This window comes from Schistocerca cancellata, chromosome 8 (genome assembly GCF_023864275.1).
Source record: "Schistocerca cancellata isolate TAMUIC-IGC-003103 chromosome 8, iqSchCanc2.1, whole genome shotgun sequence".
Classification (NCBI taxonomy): Eukaryota; Metazoa; Arthropoda; class Insecta; order Orthoptera; family Acrididae; genus Schistocerca; species Schistocerca cancellata.
This window is the reverse complement of record NC_064633.1, coordinates 461,207,975-461,223,650: the sequence shown is the minus strand read 5'-3', so window position 1 is coordinate 461,223,650 and position 15,676 is coordinate 461,207,975. Positions and strand designations below refer to the sequence as shown.

Genomic DNA, 15,676 nt, shown 5'->3' with positions numbered 1-15,676 from the left:
GTAATCCCATTCGTGATGTCCAGGCGGAGCTTCAAGGAATCCTCAGAACCTTAGCCCCCCTACAAAACTTTTCACCTGACTCCATCAACCTCCTGACCCCACCAACACCCCGCACGCCTACCTTCTACCTTCTTCCCAAAATTCACAAACCCAATCATCCCGGCCGTCCCATTGTAGCTGGTTACCAAGCCCCCACAGAACGCATCTCTGCCTATGTAGATCAACACCTTCAACCCATTACATGCAGTCTCCCATCCTTCATCAAAGACACCAACCACTTTCTCGAACGCCTGGAATCCCTACCCAGTCTGTTACCCCCGGAAACCATCCTTGTAACCATTGATGCCACTTCCTTATACACAAATATTCCGCATGTCCAGGGCCTCGCTGCGATGGAGCACTTCCTTTCACGCCGATCACCTGCCGCCCTACCTAAAACCTCTTTCCTCATTACCTTAGCCAGCTTCATCCTGACCCACAACTTCTTCACTTTTGAAGGCCAGACATACCAAAAATTAAAGGGAACAGCCATGGGTACCAGGATGGCCCCCTCGTACGCCAACCTATTCATGGGTCGCTTAGAGGAAGCCTTCTTGGTTACCCAGGCCTGCCAACCCAAAGTTTAGTACAGATTTATTGATGACATTTTCATGATCTGGACTCACAGTGAAGAAGAACTCCAGAATTTCCTCTCCAACCTCAACTCCTTTGGTTCCATCAGATTCACCTGGTCCTACTCTAAATCCCATGCCACTTTCCTTGACGTTGACCTTCACCTGTCCAATGGCCAGCTTCACACGTCCGTCCACATCAAACCCACCAACAAGCAACAGTACCTCCATTATGACAGCTGCCACCCATTCCACATCAAACGGTCCCTTCCCTACAGCCTAGGTCTTCGTGGCAAACGAATCTGCTCCAGTCCGGAATCCTTGAACCATTACACCAACAACCTGAAAACAGCTTTTGCATCCCGTAACTACCCTCCCGACCTGGTACAGAAGCAAATAACCAGAACCACTTCCTCATCTCCTCAAACCCGGAACCTTCCACAGAAGAACCCCAAAAGTGCCCCACTTGTGACAGGATACTTTCCGGGACTGGATCAGATTCTGAATGTGGCTCTCCAGCAGGGATACGACTTCCTCAAATCCTGCCCTGAAATGAGATCCATCCTTCATGAAATCCTCCCCACTCCACCAAGAGTGTCTTTCCGCCGTCCACCTAACCTTCGTAACCTCTTAGTTCATCCCTATGAAATCCCCAAACCACCTTCCCTACCCTCTGGCTCCTACCCCTGTAACCGCCCCCAGTGTAAAACCTGTCCCATGCACCCTCCCACCACCACCTATTCCAGTCCTGTAACCCGGAAGGTGTACACGATCAAAGGCAGAGCCACGTGTGAAAGCACCCACGTGATTTACCAACTGACCTGCCTACACTGTGAAGCGTTCTATGTGGGAATGACCAGCAACAAACTGTCCATTCGCAGACAGTGTTTGTTAGTAATGAGGATCACCCTGTGGCTAAACATGCCTTGGTGCACGGCCAGCACATCTTGGCACAGTGTTACACCGTCCGGGTTATCTGGATACTTCCCACTAACACCAACCTGTCAGAACTCCAGAGATGGGAACTTGCCCTTCAGCATATCCTCTCTTCTCGCTATCCGCCAGGCCTCAATCTCCGCTAATTTCTCATTTCAATTTGCCGCCGTTCATACCTCACCTGTCTTTCAACATCATCTTTGCCTCTGTACTTCCACCCCGACTGACATCTCTGCCCAAACTCTTTGCCTTTACAAATGTCTGCTTGTGTCTGTGTATATGCGGATGGATATGTGTGTGTGTGCGAGTGTATACCTGTCCTTTTTTCCCCCCTAAGGTAAGTCTTTCCGCTCCCGGGATTGGAATGACTCCTTACCCTCTCCCTTAAAACCCAAATCCTTTTGTCTTTCCCTCTCCTTCCCTCTTTCCTGACGAGGCAACCGTTGGTTGCGAAAGCTAGAATTTTGTGTGTATGTTTGTGTTTGTTTGTGTGTCTATCGACCTGCCAGCACTTTTGTTTGGTAAGTCTCATCATCTTTCTTTTTAGATATATTTTTCCCACGTGGAATGTTTCCCTCTATTATATTCATAATCTTATAGTATGTCCCACATTGATTTCTGTAGTTATTTCACGCAGTGCTGCTTGTGTGTTAGCACTGACAACCCTACACAAAATTTGCTAATCTCATTTAGCTCGAACTACCATTCTGCGTTTAAAGTCTGTTAATTCCTATCTTGCAACCATATTCATGTTGGAAATATTTTCATATGAATCATCTGAGTACAGATGACAGCTCCACCAATGCACTGCTCTTTTATACCTTGTATATGTGATACTACCTCCATTTGTATATGTGTGTATCACTATCCAATGACTTTTGTCACCACAATGTCCGTGTTTATTTTATGTAAATAATATTTGCATTAGATTACGTAAATGTAAATGTCGTGTGACTAGGGCCTCCCGTTGGGTAGACCATTCGCCGGGTGCAAGTCTTTCGATTTGATGCCACTTCTGTGACTTGCACGTCGATGGGGATGAAATGATGATGATTAGGACAACACAACACCCAGTCCCTGAGCGGAGAAAATCTCCGACCCAGCCGGGAATTGAACCTGGGCTTTTAGGATTGACATTCTGTCGCGCTGACCACTTAGCTATGGGGGGCGGACATTAGATTAGGTGTCACTATAGGAATGGACGATATTCAGGAGTTTGACAGCCTCGATCATTCGAAACAAAAAGGTCTAGTAAACATGGGTTCTAAAATGCATATCTGAAGAAGTGGTATGTTTCAAAGTAGAAAAGGTGAAGTAGTGCCGGATAATGATTACGGGTATGTAACTATATTACAATATTTTGCTCTTCTCTTATTGTTTGGTGAGAAAAAACATTTTGGAGCACAAACTTCATAACATTAAATTTCTGTTTGATTCTACATGTGATTTTGTGATCATATTAATCCATATGTGTCGTCCTGGACTGGTACTTAGTTGACCAATGTATGATAGTTGGCCTGTGGACACCAGGATGGTGTATAAAATAGTGATGGATATAACAAGAAAGAAAGATCGCAATAAGCACAAATTTGACATTCACAGAAAGCAAACAGCAGCTGACACAACTACACAAACCACATCAAACCACCCACAAAACTGCAAACTAGTTGGTCTCAGCACAGCATACACAGGCTAGATAAAATCCCACTCAGCAGAGAAAATTATGAAAAAGAGTTGTAAACAATACAGCTCATAGCCAAAAACAATGGATAAATGTCAACAGAATACATAAACTCAACCCCAAAATAAAAAAAAAAAAATAAAAATAGCCCAAGAAAAATGAAAGTAAGCAGAGGACACAAGCACCACTAAACACAAACAGACACAACAGTACACACACAAACACACAGAAGGGGAACACTCATGACATGACTAACAAGAAGAAATGTTGCACTTTATCACACAAACACAAATAAAAAACAGAATAGCAAATACACTAAAGAAAAGAAGGGTAACTTGTAAAGTATAAAACAAGAATCACACTCCTATCACATTTACGAACACCAATGAGAAAAAAAGAAAAGAAAAGAAAAACAAGCAGTTCTTGAAGAGCTACTATATATTAGTTAAAATGTCAAGATCACAAATTGCTGTATCTGGGAACGTGCAGGCAGAAATTTCAAAACTAGATACAAACAACACATAAGAGGCTGGAAGTATTAAAATAGCCCTTTTTTTTTTACACCTAATAAAGCATGGACATGACCATCTAACATGGAACAGGATATAAAAATTATTGTCATGAGCAACTACAGCAGAAAACCCCTAATGTTACGTCAAAATTTCCACTAATAAAGAATCCTTGCACTGAACAAGAAAATTTAAATGACTAAATCAAAATAAGTTACAATTCACTGATTATCTTAGCTACTGAAACAATAACTGAGATGCAGAACATATCTAGATTAAATAACAGCTTAATCTCCCAAACACATGGACACTCCTAACAAAGAAACATAAATATCAAACTAACACCACAACAAAAACTAAAGATGAACAAAACAACACACAGTGACAGTTGGAAATACTAGATATAGTAAACACACACACGAACAACATACAGGGAACTGTGAAAGATAAGTGTTCAATAGAAATGTGTTAAAAAGGTGCAAAAAATCTGACATCCTCCTGTACATAGGCCATCTGGATAGAACTCCAGGACAACACATATGGTTTAATAAGATCACAAAATCATAAGTAGATCCAAATAATAATTTAACCCTATGAAACTTGCTCTTCAAAAAGTTGTTTCTCATTTAACAACAAGAGAATAATAAAAAACTGCAGTGTAGTAGCTTATCTGTAATCATTATGTAATGCAGAAATTATATACATAAGACAAACATATTTCAAGGTGCAGAAAATGTTTCACAAATAAAAAGAACCAAAATGGTTGCTGCCCAAAAGAAACAGCTTTTCATTTAGTTGCATAGGCAGACCACATCTCCAAGATCACATTTAGCTACCTGCAAGGATACATGTGTCATTATCGGAGAACGCAGTGACCACAGTGCAGGCATATGTTGTTTAATCTCCACTCATTGTATGAAAAGATTATATCTTTGGGTATTACTATTCCATTGTTCTCAGTTAGGGAAATTTATGACTCATACTAAATCGTAAGTGGTTAGTAGCACATTGCGATCATTTTTTCTGCCTCGTTCCTAAAACAAGCTAGCATAGAAATCTCCACAAATTAATTTTCATTTTCTCTGCATGACAGACAGCACAATAAGGAATCAAAATTTTTGATGATAATTTCCCAGATACTCAGTGGGTACCGTAAGTTTGTATCATCTGTAAGCATTCCTTTTTCCAGTATTTGGTCGTGTCTGTACAGCCTTATCTATACAAAATATGCTTATTTTATGTTTACATTCATTTTCCTGAATATGATATGTTCTTCATCCTTCTTATATCTAAACGAATAATCGGCTAAGATATAACTTTGTTTCTGGTTCTTGATTTTTTCCAGTCAAACTAACAAATTGGTTTATGCCCCTCTTTCCTCCTCCCCATCCTCCTTTAACATCTCTAACAGTCTGATGAACCAGGCCTCCAATAGCCACAAGAATTTTCATTTGTTTCCTGATGCACCCTTTATGCTAAGAGATTTACTAAATTGTTTTTGCTCTCCCCCCACGCCCTACCCCATTCAGGTGTTGGCCCTGATAGATACACCCTCTTAACCCAAAATAGTTCAAAGTTATGCCAAAATTGGTTGGAATGACTTGTAGGTGGACAGTGGTAATCATATCTTTTAGTTTTGAAATATTTTGACCTCGTTTAGGTAAGAAGATTCTTATAAGTAAAATATAACAAAAAATATGGTTTGTTCCAAATATTGGATCAGAGTAATGTTCCCTTGTTTAAATTTGGTTTCAAAATAGTGCACCTAGGATCATATCAGGGAACTTGTAGCCAAATCTACTGATTGAGACACATTTGAACAGCACGTTTTCTATGTTGTAATGTATTGAAGCATTTAATGTTCAGAAATTTTCTTTTTATGTATCCCATGACATATAATAGCACAAAACATGTATTCATATATACTGCTCTTTCAGTTACTTTAGTTCACTTTACGTGTAAATTTCATGTATTGTAGACTCATTTTTCTCTCTTATCACACTTTTTGGACATTCAGCTTGAACATCATCTACAACACTCATTGACTTAACATGTCTTTTAACACACAATTACATTATGAACCAGGGAACAAAATCTTGCACTGCTGTCTGTATATATTAAATTAATGATCATGTGTGTTTGACGTGTAAAAAAAAGAAAAAAAAGACCACAGTTGTGCAATACTTCTGTTTCAGGAGAGAGCAAAAGGCGAAGCTTCACATCTACATTATCATCAGTATTCCGTCGAGCTGGTGTTTCAGTCCCTGTACATAGCCTAAGTAACCAGATCTCAGAGACACCAGATGGGCGCCCTATGAATAATAGCAGTCAGCGTTCAAGCCCTCGTAACAGGTATTTGTTAATTGTTAGTCAGTTGTAATGCATGTCAGTTGTAGTTTTGGAAGCACAGGGTCGGAGAAGACAAAAGCAGGGATTTATAAGGTTTTGGAAATGGACTTGTTGAAAATGCTCTTGTCCTACACTACTTCTTAATTGAACAATTCTGTGTATTACATGTAAATCTATTTAAGAAAACACTAAAACATATGCACAGTTCCAAATGTCACACTTCTTTTTATTTTGTGAGTCCATGAACTGGTTATCTGTTGCACAATAGTCATCTTGCATAAATCTGCAGAAATTCTGTCTTAGGCACCTCACGAGTAAGATACATACTAGTTTTCACACTGGTGGAAAATATGGAATCAAGAGGATGGTGTTTTGTGACAGTGTGATCTACTGTCTGTCCTGCAAGTATTTTCCAGATTTTAATACTGTTTGCCACCTCCAAGACTAATGTCAGAATAAATGACCTTCAGACAAACTGTGTATCTTACGCTTTCTAGTAGCTATATCCTTTCATGTATACTGTACCTAACATGCATTTTCAATAATGATGGGTACATTCTTTGCAAATATTATTCACATACAATTTTCATGTGGTAGATAATCATGTTACATATGCTACTTCTGACACAATTTTTTTTCTCATCTGTGAATCAAAATGGTGAATTAGTGGTGTACATATCTGTTGTCTAATGAAGTTAGATCAGGAGAGAAGTGGAGGTTGTTTACGATACTAAAAGTATTTTTCTGTTGGTAAATTACAATAAAGTTTCAGTATTTATTACTGACATTGCATCAAAGAAACTGTTCTGTAAAAAGTAGTATACTATGATAAGGATGGCACTGGTAGTTGGCTGCAACCTTATAGTAAGAACCATCTCTGCATTTGCCTGAAGTAATGTAAGGAAACCATGGAAAACCTAAATAAGGCTGGCTATAGGAAGATTGGTGCCTCCACCTGCCCAAATAGAAGTCCACTCTCAAACTCTGCTGCCTCATTTGGTTTAGCCCTAATGTTCAGTACTCTTTTACAAATAAGTTTTTTAATAATGTAAATGGTTAATGCTTCAATGTGCATTCATTTCTCACTCTGTCACTTCACACACTATATACACATTATTTTGCAACACTAAACACACTACTTACTTGAAATGAAAAGATCATATTAGAGCTATATGTATTCATTTACTTTTTTTTTTTTTTTAATTTAGAACTTCTAATATGGTGTGCATCTACCTTATCAAAAGAACATTAAAGAATACACACAAACATATTGCTGTTGCAACACTTATAATCTAATAAGAGACATACTGAGTCATACAATGTTATTACATTTAAGTTGTCTAAGTTTAGTAATTGATTCTACTAATTGAACAATTTGAGGGCTTGCATATTATAAGAATATGTATTGTTGCAGTTGGCTGGAAACTGGAGAAGTACGCTCAGCGGCCATGTGTGCAGTGTTGTTAGATGAATGGCTGAAAGAATTGGCAGCAATAACACAGGAACAGGCTTTGGCAGGCCTTGCACCAGATGTTATTGATACACCATTGGATGGCACTGTGTGGGTATGTAATTTGAATTCTGCTCTTATGAATTGGTTATCTGCCATGGAAGAGGCATCTTGCATGGGTCTATGTAAATCCTCACTTAGGCCCCTTTTGAGTAAGACACTTATGTTTCCCACTGGTGGAAAATACAGCATCAAGGTGATTGTAATGTGTGAGAATACAATATGATCTATCATTTGTATGGCAAATTTTCTCCAGCTTTCAGTAATATTTGCCACCTCCAAGACCAGTGTCAGAATGAGTGACCTTTATAAAACTGTTTGTGATTCATTCTAGTAGATATCTGTTCTTTTATACTACACCTGACATATGCTTTAGGTGATATGTTCTCCACAAAAAGCACTCGCATACAATTTCATGCAGTAACAAAAAAAAGGGAGGGGTTTCTCGTAACATTTTCAAGGAGTCTAGAAAATGAGTCACTGCAAAATGACTTTATTGCATAATTATATAAAAATAAGATCTCATGTAATTTTTTGTTTTAAATTGATGAAGAAGCAGGTGGGCTGACAAGTACTTAATTTTAGGAGGCACAACAAGAGCAAACAGCAGAAACACATGGAAATGGTAAAAGCATTCCTAACTTTTGGAATTTCAGGTTCCATGACAATAGGAAATGGTTGGGCGTTTCATAGTACTAACCTATGCAATGTTTGTTGTGTCTTATGCATTGTTTCTGCTTTGGTGCACAGACTATGCACAGCTCTGACTAGTGCCAATGTGTGTCCACATTTGAGGGGACTAGGCAGCACACAAAAATGCAGAGCATTTTCTACTATCAAGGTTGGGTAGGTATGTGTATGTGGAGCCATCTGGCAGGCAAGCAGCAGTGATCACTTAAGTGACTGTTATATCCATTAGTTGCTTAACAAAGTAATTTTAAAAATACAATCAACCTTGTGCTTTATGTAAGTCACAGTAGAGATACATAGTTTACCTTATGTCAAGCTCAGGGTGGAGATGTGCCTCGAAAATTAGTTCACAAGGAAATTGAATTTCCTGGAAAAGCCAGGATATTGTGAAAGACTCAGACTCAGGGAGTTCTTAGAGATTCTTATGGGAGTTGAACTGCTCATTGATGGAAAGAAATGTTACAAGCTACTTTCTACAAATCCTGCTTTGGGAACAATCAGTTCTGAAGTCACATGGAATGGTGAAGAAGGGCAGTGAATTATTGTAATGCTTGTTGTTCAGTGGCAGCTAACTCCTGTGTACTCACTGATCTCAGGAATCTTCAATCCTGGGCTCCAGGTCAGTTTCCCATTGCTTGATTACAAGTGCAACAAAATGTAATGTGCTTTAAAATTTGCCATGTAGATTTAAATTTGTCATTCATCCAAAAACTAAGTTTTTTATTTTTTAAATCTTTTGAACTCATTTTGTAGTTTAGCATTGAATATTTCAGCTTCAGTTCTTTTGTACTAAGTTCAAAACAAAGTAGTACTTTGCTGATTTTCTCGCAGCATAGTGCTGTAAGTTTGCTCACCTACCAACAGTGGCAATTTTCTTTTTTAAAATCAGTGTTCCCTGTGAGAGGATCAGCTTTGTCATAAGTAACAGTCTAAACATTTGTGCCAGATAGATAAATTACATCCATAGGCAGCACGTCACTAAGTTCTCTAGTGACAAGCTAAGACAATAATGTTCATAACTGTTAGGGGCCAAATGAATACACATTTTACACAGTCTGGTGCCATTGCCAAATAATACATAACTTTCACATTTTGACAGTGTTATGAAAAAGATAGATATTTACTCATTGTGTAGTGGAAGTGTTGAGCCACATACAGGCACAACAAAAAGACTACTAAACAAGTGCTTTTATTAAGTGGGTGGAATTGATGATTGGTGCAGGTGTGCATTGAGAGAGTCTTTAAAGAATAAATAACAACTTCTAATATCTTGCAGTTAAAAAAACTTTACTTAATAGGGCCTAAGATTCTTGCTGTTGGTTTGGCATTGCTATGAGAATTAGACATGCTCTATTACTGTAGTACAGCAACTTGAAATAATCTCTGAGGTTAAAATTTTGCTACTTACAGAAATTGCAATTATCTTTATACTTTTTGATATTTTAGATAACTTGTAGATCTTTTCTGTCATTAAAATATTCTGTCATAGTTTCAAGTTGATGTGAATTTGGATGACCAAAGACACATTTATGGCAACATTTCATCCTAGTATTTGTTATGGATGCTTAAGTCTCAGTATTATTTCTGCCTTTCAGACTTTTCTCTCCCATTACACAAATCTAAAAGACCATAGGCCATTATTAAAAGTTTCATCATGCCACATGTTAACAGTCGACAAATAAAATGAATTAACGCATATTTGCAACAAACATTCTATTGCCACATATAAAAATGTTAAGTTAATCATGAATTGTGTGCATTGAAATGGGGCTGATCATGAACTGACACAAGATTATTTTATTATTGATCTCCTTCTTTTATTTTTTGATTTTAATAATGATCAGTAGCATCTGGACACAGTTAAACACATCTTCTCATGAGCGTGGGTGTTTGGGTCAGCATTAACTTGGTCTGGCATGTCGAAGTCAAAGTCCGCAAACTACACTAGAATATCCATTCACTGATGCCAAGCCTCCAAGATAAAAATAAATAAATGAAAATGTGGTGTTTCACAAATGACACACAATTAACCTGTTGTGGCACAGTGTCAAACACTGAAACACTAAGGACTATGTGGTGGAAGCTGTTCTCCAGCTGACTGGTGGCGACACATACATGTTTGCAAATTAGGTACTTAACACAAACTAACCAATTTACATCATGTAATAGTGCCATTCCTATTTATAGATGAGCATAATATGAAAAAAATCATAAGACTATCAGAAAATGAACTTTCAACCAATAAGACCTTCGTCAGAGATAGAACACACACACGCGTGTGCGCGCGCGCACGCGCGCGCGCGCGCACACACACACACACACACACACACACACACACACACACACACACACACACACACACACACACACACACACACACACACACACACGCGCGCACACACACACACACACGACCACAGTCTCTGGCTGTTGCAGTCAGACTGCAAGCAGCAACGCTAGGTGGTAGAAGAATCTGGGTGGTGGGGGGAAAGGAGGAGGCTAGGGTGGGGAGGGGGAGGGATAGCAGGGTAGATGTTGGGGACCATGAAGTGCTGCTTTTGCCAGTGTTCAGGGACGAGGTGGAGAGAGGGCAGGGCAGCTCGGCCATCGAAAGGTTAGACGGGGCATTGAGGGGGGTGGGGGGTTAGCGGAAAAAAAGAGAAGTAAAAAGACTGTGGTTGCATTGGTGGAATAGAGGGCTGTGTAATGCTGGAATGGGAACAGGGAAGAGGCAGTATAAGTAAGGATAATGACTAGCGAAGTTTGAAGCCAAGAAGGTTAAGGGAACATAGGGTATATTGCAGGGAGAGTTCCCACTTGCACAATTCAGAAAGGCTGGTGTTGGTGGGAAGGATCCAGATGTCACAGGCTGTGAAGCCGCCACTGAAATGAAGAATGTTGTGTTGGGTGGTGTGGTCAGGAATGGGGTGGTCCAGCTGTTTCTTCTTTGCGGACCGACGGATTGTTAGTTGTTATGTCTACATAAAATGCAGCACAGTGGTTGCTGCTTCACTAGTTTCACAAGTAGCCCTGCCTTTGATGGGATGGTGCTTGTGACCAGACTGGAGTAGGTGGTGTGAGAGGATGTATGAGATAGGTCTTGTATGGGACAGGTCTTGCATCTAGGTCTATTAAAGTGATATGGGCCATGAGACAAGGGGATGGGAACAGGATATGTGTAGGGATGGACGAGGATATTCTGTAGGTTCATTGGGTGACTGAATACCATTGTGGGAGGTATGGAAATGATGGTGGGTAGGACATTCCTCGTTTCAGGGCACGACTAGAGGTAGTCAAAACCCTGGCAGAAAATGTGACTCAGTTTCTCAAGTCATGGGTGTTCTGAGTCACGTGGGGAAGGCTCCTCTGTGGCCAGATGTTGGGACTTTGGGAGGTGGTGGGTGACTGGAGAGATAAGGCATGAGGGTTCTGTTTCTGTACAATGTTGGAACAGTAATTATGTCTGTGCAGGCCTCAGTGATACTCTTGTGTATTTTGAGAGGGACTGCTTATCACTACAGATGCAATGGCTCTTGTGACTCAGTGCCATCCGGGACTGGAGCAACTGAATCACATTCTCCACCAGGGTTTCGACTACGTCTCATCATGCCTTGAAATGAGAATTGTCCTACCCACTGTCTTTCCCAGCCCACCGCACGTACACAATTTACTTATCCATCCCTACACAACCCCTGCTTCCAGCCCCTTGACTCGAAGCCGATATCACTGTAATAGACCTAGATGAAAGACCTGTTCCATACATATTCCCACCACAACCATCTACTCTAGTCCGGTCACAATCATCACCTATTCCCTCAAAGGCAGGGCTACTTGTGAAACCAATCATGTGATCTACAAGCTAAGTTGCAACCACTGTGCTGCATTCTATGTGGACATGACAACTAACAAGCTGCCTGTCCCCTTGAATGGCACCGACAAACTGTGGCCAAGAAACAACTGGATCACCCCATTGCTGAGCACACCACCCAACACAACATTTTTCATTTCAGTGGCTTCTTCACAGCCTGTGCCGTTTGGATCCTTCCCACCAACACCAGCATTTCTGAATTGTGCAGGGGGGATCTCTCTCTGCAGTACATCCCACAGCCCCATAACCCTTCTGGCCTTAACCTTTGTTAGTCTTTCTCCTTACCATGTAGCCTGTTGCCTGTTCCAATTCTAGCACTACACAGTCCTCTGTTCCACCAATGCACCCACAGTCTTTTTACCTCTCTCCTTTTCTGCTATTCCCTCCCTGCCGACTGGACTGCACGTAGCTGCCCTGACCTACCCTCTCTACCCCTCATCTCTGTATGCTCCCACAAGCATCACTTTACTGTCCCCACTCCTACCCTGCTAACCAACCCCTCCCCTTCCCAGTCGCCTCCTTACCCCCACCACCCAGTTGTGTCTTCTACTACGTACAGCTGCTTGCAGTGTGGCCTCATCAGCCAGAGACTACAATTATAGGTTATGTTTTGTGTGGATAATTTATGTACTTGGGGATGACAAAGCCCACCAAAAAGTCAAATTGAATAGTTAATAAAGTAAAAAGATATTGTAATCTTGTCAAGTAAAGACATGGTCAGAGTTCATGGTTTCTGTAAGAAATAAATTGTTGATGTTATACAGCAACCAGCCACAAATTGGTTTTAGGTTACTAAGAAACTAGCGTTACCAGTTTAGAATTTTTCATGATTCATCATCACATGGCTTTCATGCTTTCATCAAAACAGATGATACATAGATTTCCTGTGAAATGTCCTTCTGGCACATTTGTTTTTGCAGTTTTCTTCTAATGAAATATATTCTCAAAGATAATTTCACAATCACTTATGTTGATTGCACTGTAAACTATTTTCTTTTGGCCACAAAATGAATTTACAATGTGCACCATGTTTTGATTCACAAAATACGAAAACAAATATATTGTGAAAAATTCAAAATGGGCAATAAAGTAACCTAAAGTGCCTGGTTGCTGTACACCTTCAATAATTTATAACAAATTATTTATGATAAGGTAAGAAGAATGACGTAGAACTCCTGGGTCATGCATGAATAGCCAAAGCAGTTAAGGAAAGTGGGAAATCTGGGTTTGAGTACCGGTCTGGCACAGGTTTTCATTGTCATTATTTCCTTAAACAGCTGATGGTTGTTTGTATTCACAACTGCAAATACAATTCATGTGTAACAAGATGTTCTAGTGATGGTTGGCATTTTTGGAATCAGAAAAATCTGGGCTGCTAATGCATGGTGCTGAATTTAGGAAATGATCACTATTTAAGATCAGAAATTTCCAGACCATAAAATGTTTGAATATGAAAACCTGTTGACATACCAAGTTTTTGGATAAAGTAAAATGATTGTTGGAAAGAGGAGAATGTGAGCTCTTAAGTGAATTGTTTTGATTATAAATAAACAGCTATATTCTCAATGAAAATTTCATCTTCGCCTGCAAGTCATGTTTGCCCAAAAGTCAAATGTGCTGTTATTCTCCGCTGTCTGAAAACTATCCAGTGAGTAATAAATTTTAATGAAATAAAGCATGAATGAAATGTTAGCTATTTACTGTAAGTATTCTGTATGTGCTTTTAACAAAATGAAACCATAGAAGGAAAAAATTATATTAATTTTAGGAGAGGTATAGGAGTATAAGAGCAGGTATGATAGTCCCACCGTGCTTTGTTGCAATGCTTCAAGCTAACTATTGTAATCATCACTTTAGAACCAAAACATTTAATCAATACAAATAAACTTCTGCAACAAAAAATTATCTAATATTCCATTAAAACAAACAGTTATAGTTCTTTGTGGAACTTGATGTAAACTAAAATAGAATTAATATGAGAGAGTTCCTGCAAAGTCCAAGTACTACTAGTACATTGTGCACTTGTTTAGTAAGTTGGATTATAATCAGACTTCTGTTGAACCTAGCAGTGGTGGAAACCACACAATGCTAGTTCATAGTACTACAAACACATAGTGAACTGGTAGAAGCGAGGTGGGTTTCAGCAACCAAGGAAGATTCGACCACTAGGCAGCCTCATATTTGGCTGCTATGGAAATTAATATGACTGACCAGCAAAATTTTCAGTGGTCCCATCAGAAGTGCCCTTTTTGGATCTCACTCTTTGTATTTGCACATTGGTGAGGGGGTTACTAAACTAAATATTATTATTATTATTATTATTATTATTATTATTATTATTAACTTCAGTCATTACACAGAAATTAATGACACATACAACACAGAACAAAATTGTAAATGAACAACAAAAAGGCTGTTGCATAGGAGCATGAGGATGTAAAGAGCAACTGATAATAGATACAGAGGTGACATATCAAGCTAAAACTAAGCAAAGGTCACTACACTTTGCATACATTGCTTACCAAAAAGCTTTTGATAGTGTACCACACTCATGGTTACTACAAATATTGGAAATATACAAAGTAGATCCTAAATTGATACAGTTCCTAAACATAGTAATGAAAAATTGGAAAACCACACTTAATATCCAAACAAATTCAAATAATATCACATCGCAGCCAACACAGATTACGCGTGGAAGGAGACTCATTAAGTCCTTTCTGGTTCTGCCTTGCTCTGAACCCACTATCCAACATGCTAAACAATACAAATTATGCATACAATATTACTGGAACATACCAACACAAAATCACACAATTGCTATACAAGGATGATCTAAAACTACTGGCAGCAACAAATCAACAACTCAACCAATTACTAAAGATAACAGAAGTATTCAGCAATGATATAAATATGGCTTTCAGAACAGACAAATGTAAGAAAAATAGCATTGTCAAGGGAAAACACAGTAAACAAGAAGATTACATATTGGATAACCACAGCGACTGCATAGAAGCGATGGAAAAAACAGATGCTTATAAATATCTAGGATACAGACATAAAATAGGAATAGATAATACAAATATTAAAGAAGAACTAAAAGAAAAATATAGACAAAGACTAACAAAAGTACTGAAAACAGAATTGACAGCAAGAAACAAGACAAAAGCTATAAGTACTTATGCTATACCAATAATGACCTACTCTTTTGGAGTAGTGAAATGGAGTAACACAGACCTAGAAGCACTCAATACACTTACACGATCACAGTGCCACAAATATAGAATACATCACATACATTCAGCAACAGAAAGATTCACATTAAGCAGAAAGGAAGGAGGAAGGGGATTTATCGACATAAAAAACCTACATTATGGACAGGTAGACAATTTAAGAAAATTCTTTATAGAACAAGCAGAAGCTAGCAAAATACACAAAGCAATCACGCATATAAATACATCGGCTACACCATTGCAATTTCATAACCACTTCTACAACCCTTTAGATCACATAACATCAACA

The 15,676-nt window shown here is 39.1% G+C and overlaps 1 protein-coding gene across 3 annotated transcripts in view; it reads left to right on the top strand.

Annotated features, from left to right (window-relative positions):
- Positions 1 to 15,676, top strand: part of LOC126095246 (FHIP family protein AGAP011705) — a 223,759-nt gene that overhangs the window by 190,099 nt on the left and 17,984 nt on the right. For all 3 annotated transcript variants that reach the window (XM_049909998.1, XM_049909999.1, XM_049909997.1), the window contains exons 11-12: positions 5,933 to 6,089; positions 7,501 to 7,651. In XM_049909998.1, the coding sequence (XP_049765955.1) occupies positions 5,933 to 6,089; positions 7,501 to 7,651 (308 nt within the window). The remainder of the gene's footprint in view (positions 1 to 5,932; positions 6,090 to 7,500; positions 7,652 to 15,676) is intronic.